Below are 15,453 nucleotides of genomic sequence, written 5' to 3'. Positions count from 1 at the left end.
CTGGACAAACCTTGACACACACACACACGCGCACACACACATTAACCACATGAGGATCAGGAGACATGCTTCAATTACCACAGTGCAGAACTCACAGGGGAAAATACACCCCAGAGAATGGGTTAAAAACCTCTTTATCATCGCTATGTGAGAATAACTGCACATTATTTTTCTCATTACATGCTACACATTTTGCTGTGCTGTAGATTACTATTGCAGGTTCATAATGCATAGTGGGTACTGCAGCGAGACAAAGCTAATTATTAGGAGGGAAGTGATAACACTGACACATCACTAAAGCAATAGTTTACTGCTACAAAGTGCTGCGAGCTAGAGTTTTTAAATTCACACATCTCATTTGTCTGACCGCGGCTGCTGTCGTACCCCTATCCCAATCCTTCATCTGTTTTACGCCCATTGATTTAAAATTAAGTGTTTACAGAAATCTAGCGTACTGTGACATGTCAGCATATTTAAAGACATATTTATAGACAAAGCATCGATCTATGTTAAAATAAATTATTTGACACTATTGAGAGCTGTAGAACTAAATGAGTTCAATGAAGACAGCTTTTCTTGGCATTTCCTGGACAGAACCTAAAACCCTTATCAGAGGCAATGTAACCCACGCGTTCTTCTTAAGGTGCCATGCATACTCACATAAAAGAGGATATTTAATGTGTCATTTGACTCTTCAGTCAGGAGTAACAAGTTGCGGAGAAACACGAAGGATATAAAACCTGGTGTAAGCGAAATGCAGCTGAAGAAGTGCATTGGAGTCTGACACTGGGTTTCGATGAAAGAAATGCAATGCACACCAAGCAGTTTTCTAATCTGTTCTGCATGCTCAAAACAATCAGTTTAAAAGAGACTTGGCAACAAATCAGCATATCTCACTAACCCATTCATCCTGCTTCACAGCACACCCCTCAGAGCACCTCAGGCCAAGCAAAGAACAAGACAACAAATAGAATTTGACGATAACTCTGAATTTCCTCTCAGAGCTTCACTTTGAAAGGAAACTTTTTTTTTTTTTTAAATTTTGGGCAATAGGCAGCAAAGAGAAGGGCAGCCATTAATGGCCCATTATAAAAAGGAAAGCACTAAACTATGGTAATAAATGAATGGAAGCTCATGACCAAAGTAACAAGAATCTTTTACTAAAATCCATACATCAGACTCTGAGCCCCTGCATGAATCATTTTATGAGGTTGAAACTAAAAAAGGAACAACTCCTTGAATTTTATATCATGATAAGAAAGCCAGTGCAGTAACATACATTATTCAAACAGAATTATGTCTGGGTTCCCAAACTGGCTAGTCACTCAATGGGAGCTTTAAAATTTGCATCTACATTACAAGGCGGTGCAATTCATCAGACTCCCAAAGCAGGAATTTAGAGTTTGATCTTTTCACAGTAAACTGTTAGAAATCCCCATTCAATATACAGTGCAAACAACTATAGAAGGTAATATAGTACACAAAATCAAATAAGTGTGATGTGTAAAGAATATAAATGAGAGGGTGAAAGGCAGGAAGAGGAATGTGTTTCTATTCAACAGTTTCATTGCTCAGTGTACACTAGCAGTGCAGAATTCAAAAGGATAATTAGCGGGTGGTTTGCGTGGATATAAACATTCACACACAGCCGACTACACTGTGTAATAAAGGTCGTCTGCAACCGATCGACTGTCGCGGAATCGAGGTGAGCGTACATGTGGCAAAAACAAAGAAAGATGTTGACTTACCAACTTGCGATGAATCACCTGTAAGCGAGGAACAAGAAAAGACAAAAGGAAAAAGATGGATCAGTTTAAACAGCAAAGCCAAATGTCGCTTGCACCGTACTCCTGCTCGCATAAAAAATAGTCAAGACAAAATGACATATAATAGCACACAGAAAAAAGAAAAGTCAGAATGCAATTAGCATTTGAGGTCTACCAGAGCACTGTTTCACACATAAGCCTTAACACAGGGCTGCTAATTGAGACGGAAGAAAACAACTATCAAGGCTGTATAAAAGTCAGCATTAATATTGTGTTATAAAAAGGTCTTAAAGGTCAAAAGAGACTCTTTCATGCAACAGCTAACTTCTTGACATTCACTTTCATTTCTCCTGTGCAAATAACTCATCCTTCAGCGGGATTCAAACTCATTTAAAAAACGAGTTAATTAAAAAAAAAAAAGATTCTCCTTGGCTGCATTTATTCTGCATCTCTGACTCTCAAAACACCCGATTATCCAATTAAGCCTATTTTTATTAAATAAAAGCAATCTTGCAAAGAGGTTAAAAAAAAAAACTATGGGTACAATAAAGAAAGATAGCTGTATTCAACAGTTCACTAACATACACACGACTCACATACACTTCAATCTGAATAAAGATCTAGTAAAGGCAACATCACAGCAAGTTAGAGCTTGCTTGTGCTTTTTGTTACCTGCTAAAAGAATGACATAGCTCTCCAACATATCATGCTAACTATACTGTACATTATACACAGACTAACTAATTAGACCCACCAATCACCACACTCCTTTGGATCTGATCCAATGCTCAATAGGTGATTCAAAATAAATGAGAGAGAGGGGGAAAAACATACATAATTTCCGTTTGAAATATTGATCTATGCTGTGGGGGCAAAGCTCCAATTAAAAGAGTGGAGCTATTACATTAGCTCGTAGGTGAGAAGTATTAAAGAAAAGTATTAAGTACTAGAAAAATTTGCATTTCCTGCGAAAATGCAGTGTGGATGCTTTAAAGCTGAAGCTGTATGCAAAAAGTAGCTGAAAAAGCTGAAAAGTTGCAGAAATTGTAAAAACTTTGCAGAAGCAAAGGAACTTTGCTAAAATGGAATAACTTAGCAGAACTGCAATATCTTAGAGGAAACATAATACTTGGCAGAAATACAATAGCATAGCAGAACTTAGCAGAAATATTGTAACTTACCAGAAACATAACTTCTCAAAAATACAAGAATTTAGGAGAAATAGTATAAGATAACAGAAAGAATATATTTAGACAAAAATACTTAAGCATTACAGAAACACTATGATTTAGAAAAATAGTACAACATAGCAGAAATACTGTGATTTACCAGAGACACTGTGATGAACTATGAATATTGTAATTTTAAATTAAGACTATGTTTTAGCACAAATATTATAATTTGGCAGAAATACTATGATACAGCACAAATACTCTGGTTTAGCACAAATATTATAACATAGCAGAAATACAATTATATAGCAGAAATGCTATATTTAGAAAGAAAAATATAATATAGTAGAAATAGTATGATTGAGCAGAAATACTACAATATAGCATAATAACAATGATTTAGCAGAAATACTATGATTGAGCAGAAGTACTAAGATGTAGTAAAAGTACTTTGATTTAACAGAAATACAATTATGGAGGAGTAATACTTTAAAATGGGAGAAATATTGATACACACACACACATACACAGAGCCTAAAGGGAAGAGTATTTGTGCCATGGAGTGTTAAGAATGTGAGGTCCATATTAGAAAAGCTGGTAAAATCATAAAAGTTTGCAGAATTGTAATAAATGATGAATATGAATTACTGGTCTGTGACAGTGTATTAATTTGTAGGGAAAAAAACATGTTGACCAAGGTGGAATCGAACCCACGATCTTTGGCTTGCAGACCCGTGTCATTACCAACTGCGCCACTGGGAAAGAGAGGAGCTGTTTTGAAAAACAGGGTGATGAGCAGTCAGAATTAGATCCCGGTGAGAGGCGAAAAACGCCGTTTTTTGGAGTTACAAAACGTTGTGTAACTCAAAAACTAGGTGGACTAGAGGCATAATTCTTGTACTGGGTGAATCAGCGGACTTTGGTGTACTTTGACTGCGATTTTCATTGCTCTTTGTACAACCGTCGCTGAGATATGACGAGAGAGGAAACGAAAGACCTCAGACATGATTGGCTGGCTGGGAAGCCGTGCAGGCCCTGATATGTGATATGTGTCTGAGTCCGCACAGAGGATTGGCTGCCTGGCAGAAATATATAGAAATAGTATGATTAAGCATAAATACTACATTTAGCAGAAATACTATATTAAGCACAAATCCTATAAAAAGCAGAAATAGTATATTAAGCACAAATCCTATAAAAAGCAGAAATACTATATTAAGCACAAATCCTATTAAAAGCAGAAATAGTATATTAAGCACAAATCTTATAAAATAGCAGAAATAGTATGATTTAGCACAATAGTAATAAGTTAAACAGAAAAATTGGAAAAGCAAAATGGACAGCTGAAGAAATGCTGAACATGCTGAGGGTCCCTCAAATATACTTGTTAAATGAAAAAAATCAGCAAAAAAATATATAACAGCCACACAATCAGAAATATGTACACATAAGGAAACACACATGCACAGAGAGACACACACACAAGATCCAATTCAGTCAACCAGTCTAAATATATTGAATTTGAATCTTAGAATGAGATCATCCCATTAAAAGGCCTTCTCTCTCTCTCTCTCTCTCTCTCTCTGTCACACACACACACACACACACACACACACACACACACACACACACACACACACACACACACACACACACAGGGAGAGAGAAGTAAGTTTCAGCCTGGGAGCTGCTGAATTTGAATCCACCAATCAGAGAGCCTGTGCACTTTTTCCCGCCAAAACAGGTGCATCTATTTACACACGCAGCACAGAGAGACACAGGATTATCCGGTTGTTCAGTCTGACGTCACTAGCCGTGTCTGGGTCTAAACTCCGCTGCAGGTCCATATATCAAACGATCACTATGGCATTACTGTGAGTTGAAAAACTGTCTAAAGTCTTTCATCTTTAATAAAATGATCAGCGTTCTGCTCTACCAGGTGTAACAATTGAGTTTAACATCCAGGCATCCATGAAAACAGAATTTATGACATTTAACGGAGTTAGAAGTTAGCAGGGAGTTAGCTCGCTAGCTTCTATCTAAATACAATATAGCATGTCCTGACTGCGGGGTTTTGGAAACAAATTAAAACGTACAGCTCTGTTATCACTTCCAACATAAATGAAGACAGAAAGCTAAACAGCAGTGACGTTTGTAGGGTTACTGAAGTTTGGCTAGCTGGTATATAATGATGTGCTACGTGACCGCTAGCGACACAGCTATGTTAGCATAATATAAACAAGCTAACTTTTTTTCCACTTGATAAAAGTTACCGTGAGTGTTCTCGGTGGTCAGGAACAAATGTAATTGCATGGCAGGATGCTGTAAACGGACCAAACTTCAGCCAGGAGAACAACTGAGATAATCCATCCACAATACGAGGTTAGTCATTCATATACTGCTGCATGGGCTGGGCTGTAGTTACATCCTAAGGTTTTAAAAACTGAGCTTAAATAAATGATTAGCGGTAATAAAAGCCGAGGGAGGTCAACAGTGATCGCTGACTGTTTTAGGAGCTTTTTGAGATCAAATAGAAGAAAATACATAACATTAAACATGTTAACAACACAAATGCCATATTAAACACAGACTACTTTAGACCCGGAAGTAGGATTCGTCGCGTCATCACTGAACAACCGGATTGCAGTCTATTTCTCATAATGACGACTCCCCTCAAACAAATGACCATAATTTCCTAACCGTAGGGGCTAGAGCGGTCATTCTTACACCGTTTTGTTCAGAAGAGATGGGGGAATCTTCAAGTGTTGACAATTTATCATTAAAATATGAATTTTTAGAGATATATGACATGGATGACTTGTTGACTTAGAAGCCACGAATTCCCCAATATGCAAATTTGAATGCCTCAGACCACATATATGATTGGCTGGCTGGGAAGCCGTGCAGGCCCTGATTTGTGGATTTGAATTCCTCAGCCCTCAGATATGATTGGCTGGCTTAGAAGCCATGAAGGCCCCAATATGCAAATTTGAATGCCTCAGGACACATATATGATTGGCTGGGAAGCCGTGCAGGCCCTGATTTGAAAATTTGAATGTCTCAGTCCTCACAGAGGATTGGCTGCCTGGGGACCTGGCAGAAATATATAGAAATACTATGATTAAGCATAAATACTACATTTAGTAGAAATACTATGTTTTAGCACAAATACTATAAAAAGCAGAAATACTATAATTTAGCAGAAATACTATATTAAGCACAAATCCTATAAAAAGCAGAAATAGTATGATTAAGCATAAACACTACATTTAGTAGAAATACTATGTTTGAGCAAAAATCCTATAAAAAGCAGAAATACTATATTAGGCACAAATCCTATAAAAAGCAGAAATAGTATGATTAAGCATAAATACTACATTTAGTAGAAATACTATGTTTTAGCACAAATAGTATAAAAAGCATAAATACTGTAATTTAGCAGAAATACTATATTAGGCACAAATTCTATGAAAAGCAGAAATAGTATGATTAAGCATAAATACTACATTTAGTAGAAATACTATGTTTTAGCACAAATCCTATAAAAAGCAGAAATACTGTACTATGATTTAGTAGAAAAACTATAAATAATCAGAAATACTATATTTGGCAGAAATACTATATTTTGCACAAATCTTATAAAATAGCAGAAATAGTATGATTTAGCACAATAGTAATAAGTTAAACAGAAAAATTGGAAAAGCAAAATGGCCAGCTGAAAAAATGCTGAACATGCTGAGGGTCCCTCAAATATACTTGTTAAATGAAAAAATCAGCAAAAAAATGCACAGGGAGAGAGAAGTAAGGTTCTAGCTGCTGAATTTGAATCCACCAATCAGAGAGCCTGTGTACTTTTTCCCGCCAAAACAGGTGCATCTATTTACACACGCAGCACAGAGAGGCACAGGATTATTGCAGCCTATTTCTCATAATGACGACTCCCCTCAAACAAATGACCATAATTTCCTAACCGTAGGGGCTAGAGCGGTCATTCTTACACCGTTTTGTTCAGAAGAGATGGGGGAATCTTCCAGTGTTGACAATTTATCATTAAAATGTGAATTATTAAAGATATTTGACTTCTAATGCACCATAACTGAGTAGAGCGAAGCAAAAACTGGCTTGACTTGCCCTCAAACAACGCTTTGTAACTCGAAATCTATTTGGAGTATCGATATCATTCTTTCACCGTAAGAGACAGCAGGCTTTGGTGAACAGTCATGGAAATTTTCAGGTCTCTGTGGAAATCCAACAAAAAGTTATGACGAGAGAAAAAAGTGGTTCATTTCCAGGGTTTGAAATTTGAAGAAATCTGAGCGACGGACGAATTTCCTACCCTCAAACAAGTCCAACTCATTTCAGAACGGTAATACGTGAGAAAGAAATTCTTGAATTGTGAGCGTCACGAGTGTCTGAAGATATACCGGGACAAGCCTCATGTCTTAACTTTGCTTCGTTAAGGAGATATGACGATTCGAATATGCCTCTCATTACAGAAATGTAGCGGTGATTTTGAACAAACTCTCCATTGACTTTATATGGAGAGTTTTCCGACATTGTGTTGGTCTGAGGAGATTTGCGAAAGTTCTATGAATACCACAACAATGATAGTGACATTTTCGGAAACCCAGCAAAAATACCTATGTTTTGATGTATAATTTGTGGAAGTTGAGTGAAGATTGAGCAAGTAGCAAGAAGTTGTTCGGACATGAAGAGAAGACTGCAAAACCTTCAGTGGCACACTGGAAGCCAAGTGCATAGCAACCATAACAACGCATGTATTTTGTGAAAAATCACAATTTTGCAACTGAAAACTTTAAGAGGCATAAAGGTAAAACGGTAAAAGATTTGAAAAAGCTGAATCATACCTGAATAGCCCAATAATTTGAGAACATTTTAAAGTTTGAATGGTTGTTCTACGTGAAAATATGAGGAAGTAGTTAAGTTTCAGAAACAAGCAAATTTTAGCAAAATTGCAGAAGTTTCCCATTCATTTCAATGGGACAAATTAAGCTTAATATTTTAAAAAGTATAATAGTGAAAAATACCAAAAGACATAGCAGGAATTAGCAGAAATAGCAGAATATTTTAAAATTTGAACGGTGAAAATCGGCTGAAAATTGCGGAAGTAGTTAAGTGCCAAAAAGTGTACGGAAGTCCCAAGAGGAACTCAATAGTGTGGATGCTTAAAGCATCCACACAATTAAAGAAAGCATACAGTAGTTGCTAAGACCAATTGGGGGGGGGGGGGGGTTAAATGGAAATCTAAACATTAATGTAAACATTATGGAAGCTAACGCCCATATGTAACACTGTGACATACAGGATTTGAAAATGTTTTAAGATTTATTTGTCCTCCTCATAGGTGGGCTCTCTTTTTAAAAAAATGCCTTCTTAAAATCATGAAAATATACATTTTGCGAGCTTACTCAAAATGCAAAAAGTCAAGAGAGGACAATTTATACCTCAGTCCAACAAGCTGTTGGTCAGAGTTCTCGTATATTGGTGCCAACTATAAACAAAGCGGCCCAGAATAGGCTCTCATCCATATTGGCAAGATTGGGTGATGTTAATACAAAACACATGGAGCAGAGCAGGAATCCTGGCCAGAACAGTTGGACTGTGGGGGCCTTTGCCTTTTTCTTTATTTTAGGTCCCAGCACAAGATCTGGAACAGAGCTTAAATGTCCAGACTAGCGGATGAAGGCGACGGGCAAAAAGGTGCCAGAGGAATAAACACAATCAATAGGGCTCAGTCTCCCAAGGTTTGTTTGTTAATATCCTGGATTCTGACAAGTGTATCTCCTGCTCCTGAGTGTTATCAGCTGCCCTGCTCACTCTGCAATCGCCAAACGTGCTTTCAAACAAGCAGTGTAGCCAATGACAAGAACAAGTAAGAAGTGTGTGTGTGTGTGTGTGTGTGTGTGTGTGTGTGTGTGTGTGTGTGTGTGTGTGTGTTCGAGACAAGAAGGCGAAGACAGTGGAACTGGGCAAATGAGACAGCTCATCTATCATGCCTTTCCACTTTTCCCAAGCCAAAGTGAGCACACAAGTGAGAAAAATAAAGATGTACAAAGTGGCAAACTTGCTCCTATGTAATACCATGTTATGGCAGCTGTGTACAAATATAAAGTTATGGAAGCCCTCTTAACAGTGTGGGACACTGAGCTGGGGTAATCATGTTTTAGTGAAGATATATCATTCTGGAGAGGTGATAGGACCCAGGGGCAGAGCCATAAAGCCAGAAGTGACCCCTGTAGTACAGTAAATAACCCCAGCTGGATTCCAGTAAGAGTAAAGCACTCATGAAGATATTTCATAAAGGAAACATACTGGGACTAAGGCTGATGATCCACAGTGTACGAGCAAGCTCCAGAGCTGAGTTGGTTTTTGTAACCATAGCCAAGTTTTCTACACTGCACTGCATGTCACTCTCGGCACCTCCTGCTCTGCACTGCTTAGCTGTTAACCATTCTTGTCTATGGCACACACAAAAGATTGAAACAGTGCTCACGCCTGCACACAGATAAACGTACACCACCAACTGTGTACTGACTTTATATACTGTAAAAGATACTGTTTGTTCTCATTTTTAAGAAACAAATATAAAAAAAGACGATGGGACCAACTTGGACTGACCTCTACAGATTGTATGTGCGCAAGTAAACTCGATATGAACGAGTAAATCTTTGCGTATGTCTTTCAAGCATTTTCCGCTAAAGCTTTAAACCCTCTTAACCGAACGCTGCTGTAACCACTTAATAAATTAATGTACCTGCAAATCTCTACGTGTTGATCTAGATAACTACATCCATGACAGTTTGGTAATGTGAAATGTTATCATCTAAAAACCATAAAGTTAAATATTTGAATGACTGTACTGAAGCAGTGAAGCTTTTATTTCTTGTCGTTTGCGTTACTGTCCAATGATGAAAGGAACACGGTGCATTTCAAATAGAACATTCCTCATGTTGTGTAATTGTGTGTTATCTCTAACCTTTGAACCTTATGGAAAACTTCTCATGTTAGGCTCTGTTTTCAATCATAAATACATTTTTATCATCCAAGGAGAATCTTCATACTATTTATTTACGTAGGAATTCTTTAATTAGGCTGTAACTAATCACCACTTCAGATACATCAGGGGTCTCAAACTCGCAGCCCGGGTGCCGCTTGCAGCCCACATCACCCCTACTCGTATATTGAAGAGACAAAATATAATGCAATTTGGCCCTTGAAGTTACTTTTTTGTTAGGGAGGATTTGCTGTTGTTGACTGTAATGGTAAAATAAGTTCCTTAAAAAGCCAAAAATGAGTTAATATGAAGGCGATATGAGCAGAGAGCAGAAACATGTTGAGGTACTGGCTGTGTTAGTTCAGTGAGAGACTTATTTGTAAAGGAGACAATTTTCACTAGCACTCAAAGACTAATGTCTGCATTTATTTTGTTAAATATGAACAAAATTATAGCACAAGTGCTCCCACGTGTCTGGCAAGAAAGAGAAGACCAATTTGTTTATTTGGTAGGTTAATGAAAGGGTTCAGTTAATTAAGAGCGAGAAAAAAATGTGTTCATGTCTGCAGTTTTGTCTTGTTATACAATAGTGAAAATTTAAAAAAGCAAGCATTTTTGGAAATATTTGTGGGTGTTTTCTTGTTTGTTTGTCTTTGTACTAAAGTGGCCCTCACATGAGATGACAGTGCCAGCAGTGGCCCACAGCTCATAAGTTTGAGACCCCTGTTCTAAATGTTCGATTCAGGACAGATTTTAACACCAGATGCTTTTTCTGATACAACCCCAAAGATGCACCCAGATCAGTGAGTTAAAGACCCCTGGCTCAAATGTTCTCTTTTTTACACTGTAGCTTAATAAAAAAAAGAAATAAAAAAGAAAAGTAACCATCACAATACAAGAGGTTCACCATAAACTCTAATGTACTTTTTTTTTTATTTGGATAATGAAGCTTAAGGACGTTTTCATTAGTTTGTTTTTACAGTTTTACACACACACACACACACACACACACACACACACACACACACACACACACACACACACACACACACACACAGGAAGTTGCCCTCTTCCTCTCTCATCTTCATCTCTTTCTCTCTGTCTGTCTGTAATCCTGGTTAGCTTCTCTTCTTTACAGTACCATAGTCCTGCTCCTGGATAAAGAGCCCAGAGAGCTTTTATCTGGAAAAGCACTTCTGGGATGTGTCCACTTAGAAGAAGAATAAACCTTTTTGTTTCTCAAAAACAAAAATTAAATAAATAAAATGATAATTCGGGTAGAACAAAACCATTTTTCTGGATACTCGCTTCTTTGGTTGTGACTTGTTGTGACTGGCTCTTTCATTTAGATCCAGTCTAACCTTAAGGTAATATATATATCCGTTATCTATTGTGACTGTGTGCCGCTAACCTGTAATGATATTTAAAAAAAAATTGTAAATATTATTTATATAATGCCGAATCGATTATCCGGTCCAGTCCAAAGGAGCTTTGTGTTATCATCTGGAATTGAACCAGTGATATTTTGCTTGCTTGCAAGTGTGTTAACCACTACACAATGGAAGATAAAAACCTGAGCGATTGAGCAATTAACCTTTTAGTTCAAATTGAGTTAGTTGCACTTGACAAGTCAAACTACTCTGACACAAATGTTATGATTACACAAACACATATGCAATGCATTCACTCTGCTGTAATTAAATTGGACAAATCTTAATAGTTGGCTACATTAGAAAATACAGGAAGTAAAAACAAAACAACTTAAGTTTTAAAGTTATACCTTTCTAAGTTTTCTAAGTTATTTTAAGCCGCTGCTATTTTTATACTTACACCCACAAAGATCATTTATGTTTTCAGAGTTGCTACTTTTCAAAAAGCATGCGAGGTAAAAAACAGAGATGGTATGTGTTAGACAACAACATAAACAACCCGTCACAAATAAATGATTTCAGTAAAACACTAACTCAGCATGACTCCTAGTTGAACTGTTTCACAGCATTTATTTCATCTCACCAGCACACTTCTGTCTACTGACAAAAACACCAACTAAATGCTTCTTAGTGTGGTCTCCTGCAATGAAAGTACAACCAGAAAAGTTTGACTATGTCAGTCAGTGCTATACACAGAGCAGTAATCTTTGGCTTTGGTGGAAAATGTATTAAAATGGGTCAAATGGCTTTGAATTTAGTGAGTTGCTGAGAGACTGCAGGGAAATTCTTACTCATACAGAGGTGTCAATGCAACTATTGCAATTAGTTGGTGTTTACCTAAAGGGAAAAAGCATGCATTCTATTTTGATGAAGTCTTATAGAATTAGTGAAGAATTTTCATTTATTAAGGAAAATAGATATACATAGTTGGCTATGTATCCAACTGTAAGGAATAAAACCACCTGTATCCCCACAGAGGAGGTTCACTGCAGACAGTGAAGACCATTTGATTATTTCCTATTGTGGTTATGCAGATGACACACTGAACATATCTATTTCAGCTCAGGATTTTCGGTCCCCTTTAATCACTTGTAAACTGCACTAAACAAATTAGCCAGTGGATGTGCCAAAACCTCCTGCAGCTGTACTCAGACTGAAATAGTTTATCCATTATTTTAAGAGCTACATACAGACAATTATAAAATCATCCTATTACTGTCTTAAAAGTAGAATATCAAAGGATCTCTATCTATACCGTATTCAAAAGACCATTAATTTTTAGCATATTTTTTATTTTTTGCATTTTTTCATTATTGCTTCATAGACTTGTTCACTATCCAGTGAGACATATCAGGCTGAACAAGGTGAGATCGCCAGTTTCCACTCAGAGAAGCAAAATATAAATTATTAACAAGCTACAGTTACTTAGGCTTCACAGCTTTTGACATGAGGTACAACGTTCATACAGCTCAGTGCTAAGAACACGATTTGCCTCGGGTAAATCATTTGAAATGGTACTTTCATTCATTCACAGAGAAAAAATGTCACCGACAAGAAATAATTCAGTGTTTGGCCTTTAAATAGCATCCTCACTTTAACTTTATGACTTGTCTGTGTTTGAATGCGGGTGCACTGGAGACTGAGTAAAAGTATGCGAGTTAAACTTGGCACAATCTATATTTATTTCTGTGCTTGGAGGCAAAAAATAAACACTAATGTGACACAGCTCATACTGTTATGAAATTCCATTTGCGTCACCACAGCGACTTCTGAGAGGTGTGACAGGTGTCTTTCACAGAGGCAAACTGAGGCTTCTGAGGCACACAATTTTAATTTGGAAACACGAGTTCTGTTTGTGGGAATGCGCATGGCCATGTTACCGCTCACAACAATTTATTTTAACCAAATAATGGTGAAAACGCTTGCTGAAGAGCTGTATATAATATATATCTCGTTCAGTATTAATAGTAAAATGTTACCTAAATATTACGCTTGACATTTAAACGAGTAAGTGCAAACAGAATTTCAGTTGTGTGCATAAATAGCACTTTCTGAATCAGTGAAAAGAAGAATGAAGATACATTCATGAGCCCTTCTTATCAATCTGCCTCTTCAGCTTTTCTACACTTATCAGTGTGAGCCCTTCACCCATATTGCAGTCGACAGTTACTTGACAAAAACACAATTAAAAAAATCTGTGAGCTACCACCTTATCATGGTGGAGGGGTTTATTTGTCCAACTGATCCCAGTGGCTATTTTGTTAGGGGGGGGTTGCCCCTGGTAAACTCTCCCACACCAAATACATCATGGGTGATGTTAATACAAAGAGCTACTGGGACATGGAGTCTAGCTACTGGCTAGATATATTTAGGCTCACCTCAACACATGGCTCTAGCTTTGGAACCAGTTTCCTTGAGAGGTGCTAGACTGATCCAGTCTGGAGTTTCCCTCAGCAAGAGGCAGTAGGTAGGGGTGGGTATCGTGGGTATCACACAGCTCACTGCCTGTACATTGGTATTTTTCCCAGTGGATGACAGGATTGCTTTCCTGAGTATTCGGATTGTGGAATGCATCATGGCTTATATGCCAAATGACAGTCCACAGTACCCAACCTTCTTTGAATCTCTGGATGCAGTGCTGGAGGGTACTCCACCTGATGACTCCATCGTGACTGCATACTGGAGTCTTTAACATTCACATTGACAATGACAGTGTCTATAGCTGCTCTTTGTAACCTTTGACATGGGCACACTGTACCAGTCCATTGTGGAAATGAAAGAGCTGACTTAGTACCCCCCTAACTTAGTATTTACAACTAACACACTATAAGTGGTTTGATAATAAACTTAAATCCATAGTAAAATATAAAATAAAATATCCACATAAACTAAATCAATAACCATTACTGCTATTGTAATACTATTATAAATAAAACAAAATAAAAAAACCCTAAAATAATTATTATTTTTATCAATATATACAATGGTATCTAGGTTTCAATAGAATTGCAGTACTGCAACAGACAAAGAAATTTCAGGAGAACATTGAAAGGAGTAAAGGCATAAAACAAACCCTCAGGCTGTGTGTGGGCTGTGATATTTGGCCTCAGAGGTGGATTATTGTTCTTCAGAGTGAAAGAGGGTGAACAAGTTGCTGTCAGCCTTGAAGCAAAACCAGTTAAAACGTCTGCCATGGGAAGCAGCAGCAGATCTCAATGATGTGATTAGGGTGGAGTCCTTACTTCCTTGGTTTCCGACCTTATCTACACATCGAGCCTGCTGCTGAGGTAATTTGATGAAGGAGCCAACATACCTGACTCACTGGAGATAGGGCTTTAGGTAAAGGCTGCATGAATACTGCAACCAGGAGGCAGTAACTGAGAATGCTATGGGCATGACATGGCAGGAATATACTGTAGGTGTTAGGCTTTTTTTCTGTTTCTTCACGGTGACTCCACAAACAAAAAACTATAAATACCTCACAAACACCTGAACTGCAGGCACCTACTGTACCCAACTGGACTGGATTTCAAAACTGAGATAACAATAAGTCGGCTCTAAACTCTAAAAGTTTGGATAGCACAACTATAGTAATCTTTAGCTCCCATCTGTCCGATCGTTTTGCTTTAGCCGTCAGCGTCTCAGTACAAATTAAATCAAACAGCAAATAAATAATATAGACCCAATAAATATTTTCATCCCTGTCAATTTCATCCAAATGTCCATTCTTTGAAGCCTAGAATTTGGTTTATTACACCTGATTAATTGTGGCGTGATGTTGCTGTAGAATTGGATTAGCAGTTATCATATCAGCAGGGGTTCAGATTTCAATTTGTCACGTGGATCATGTAGCCTTCAAATAGTTCCTGCAAGTAGCTCATGCATTGAAGCATGTGCTAATAAGTCTGTGAAGGTTCTCAGTCATCCAGGTCATCATAGTCTATGAAATTTGGAAATAAAAGCATCTGGATTTCTTTAACTTTCCTTGAAGATGTTTCACCTCTTATCCAAAAAGCTTCTTCAGTTCTAAGAGCAATTGGTGAAGAGTCCCAGATTGAAAGAGGAGTGAA

The 15,453-nt window shown here is 37.5% G+C and overlaps 1 protein-coding gene across 9 annotated transcripts in view; it reads right to left on the bottom strand.

Annotated features, from left to right (window-relative positions):
- The window catches only part of nrxn2b (neurexin 2b), a 719,424-nt gene that overhangs the window by 478,297 nt on the left and 225,674 nt on the right, over window positions 1-15,453 (bottom strand). For 8 of the 9 annotated variants that reach the window (XM_004567086.2, XM_004567090.2, XM_004567089.2 and 5 more), the window contains one exon: window positions 1,749-1,766. The exons of the other annotated variant lie outside the window; for it this stretch is intronic. In XM_004567086.2, coding sequence (XP_004567143.1) covers window positions 1,749-1,766 — 18 coding nt within the window. The remainder of the gene's footprint in view (window positions 1-1,748; window positions 1,767-15,453) is intronic. 9 annotated transcript variants of the gene reach the window in all.

The sequence above is a fragment of the Maylandia zebra genome, linkage group LG3 (genome assembly GCF_041146795.1).
Source record: "Maylandia zebra isolate NMK-2024a linkage group LG3, Mzebra_GT3a, whole genome shotgun sequence".
Classification (NCBI taxonomy): Eukaryota; Metazoa; Chordata; class Actinopteri; order Cichliformes; family Cichlidae; genus Maylandia; species Maylandia zebra.
This window is presented reverse-complemented; position numbering and strand designations above follow the sequence as displayed.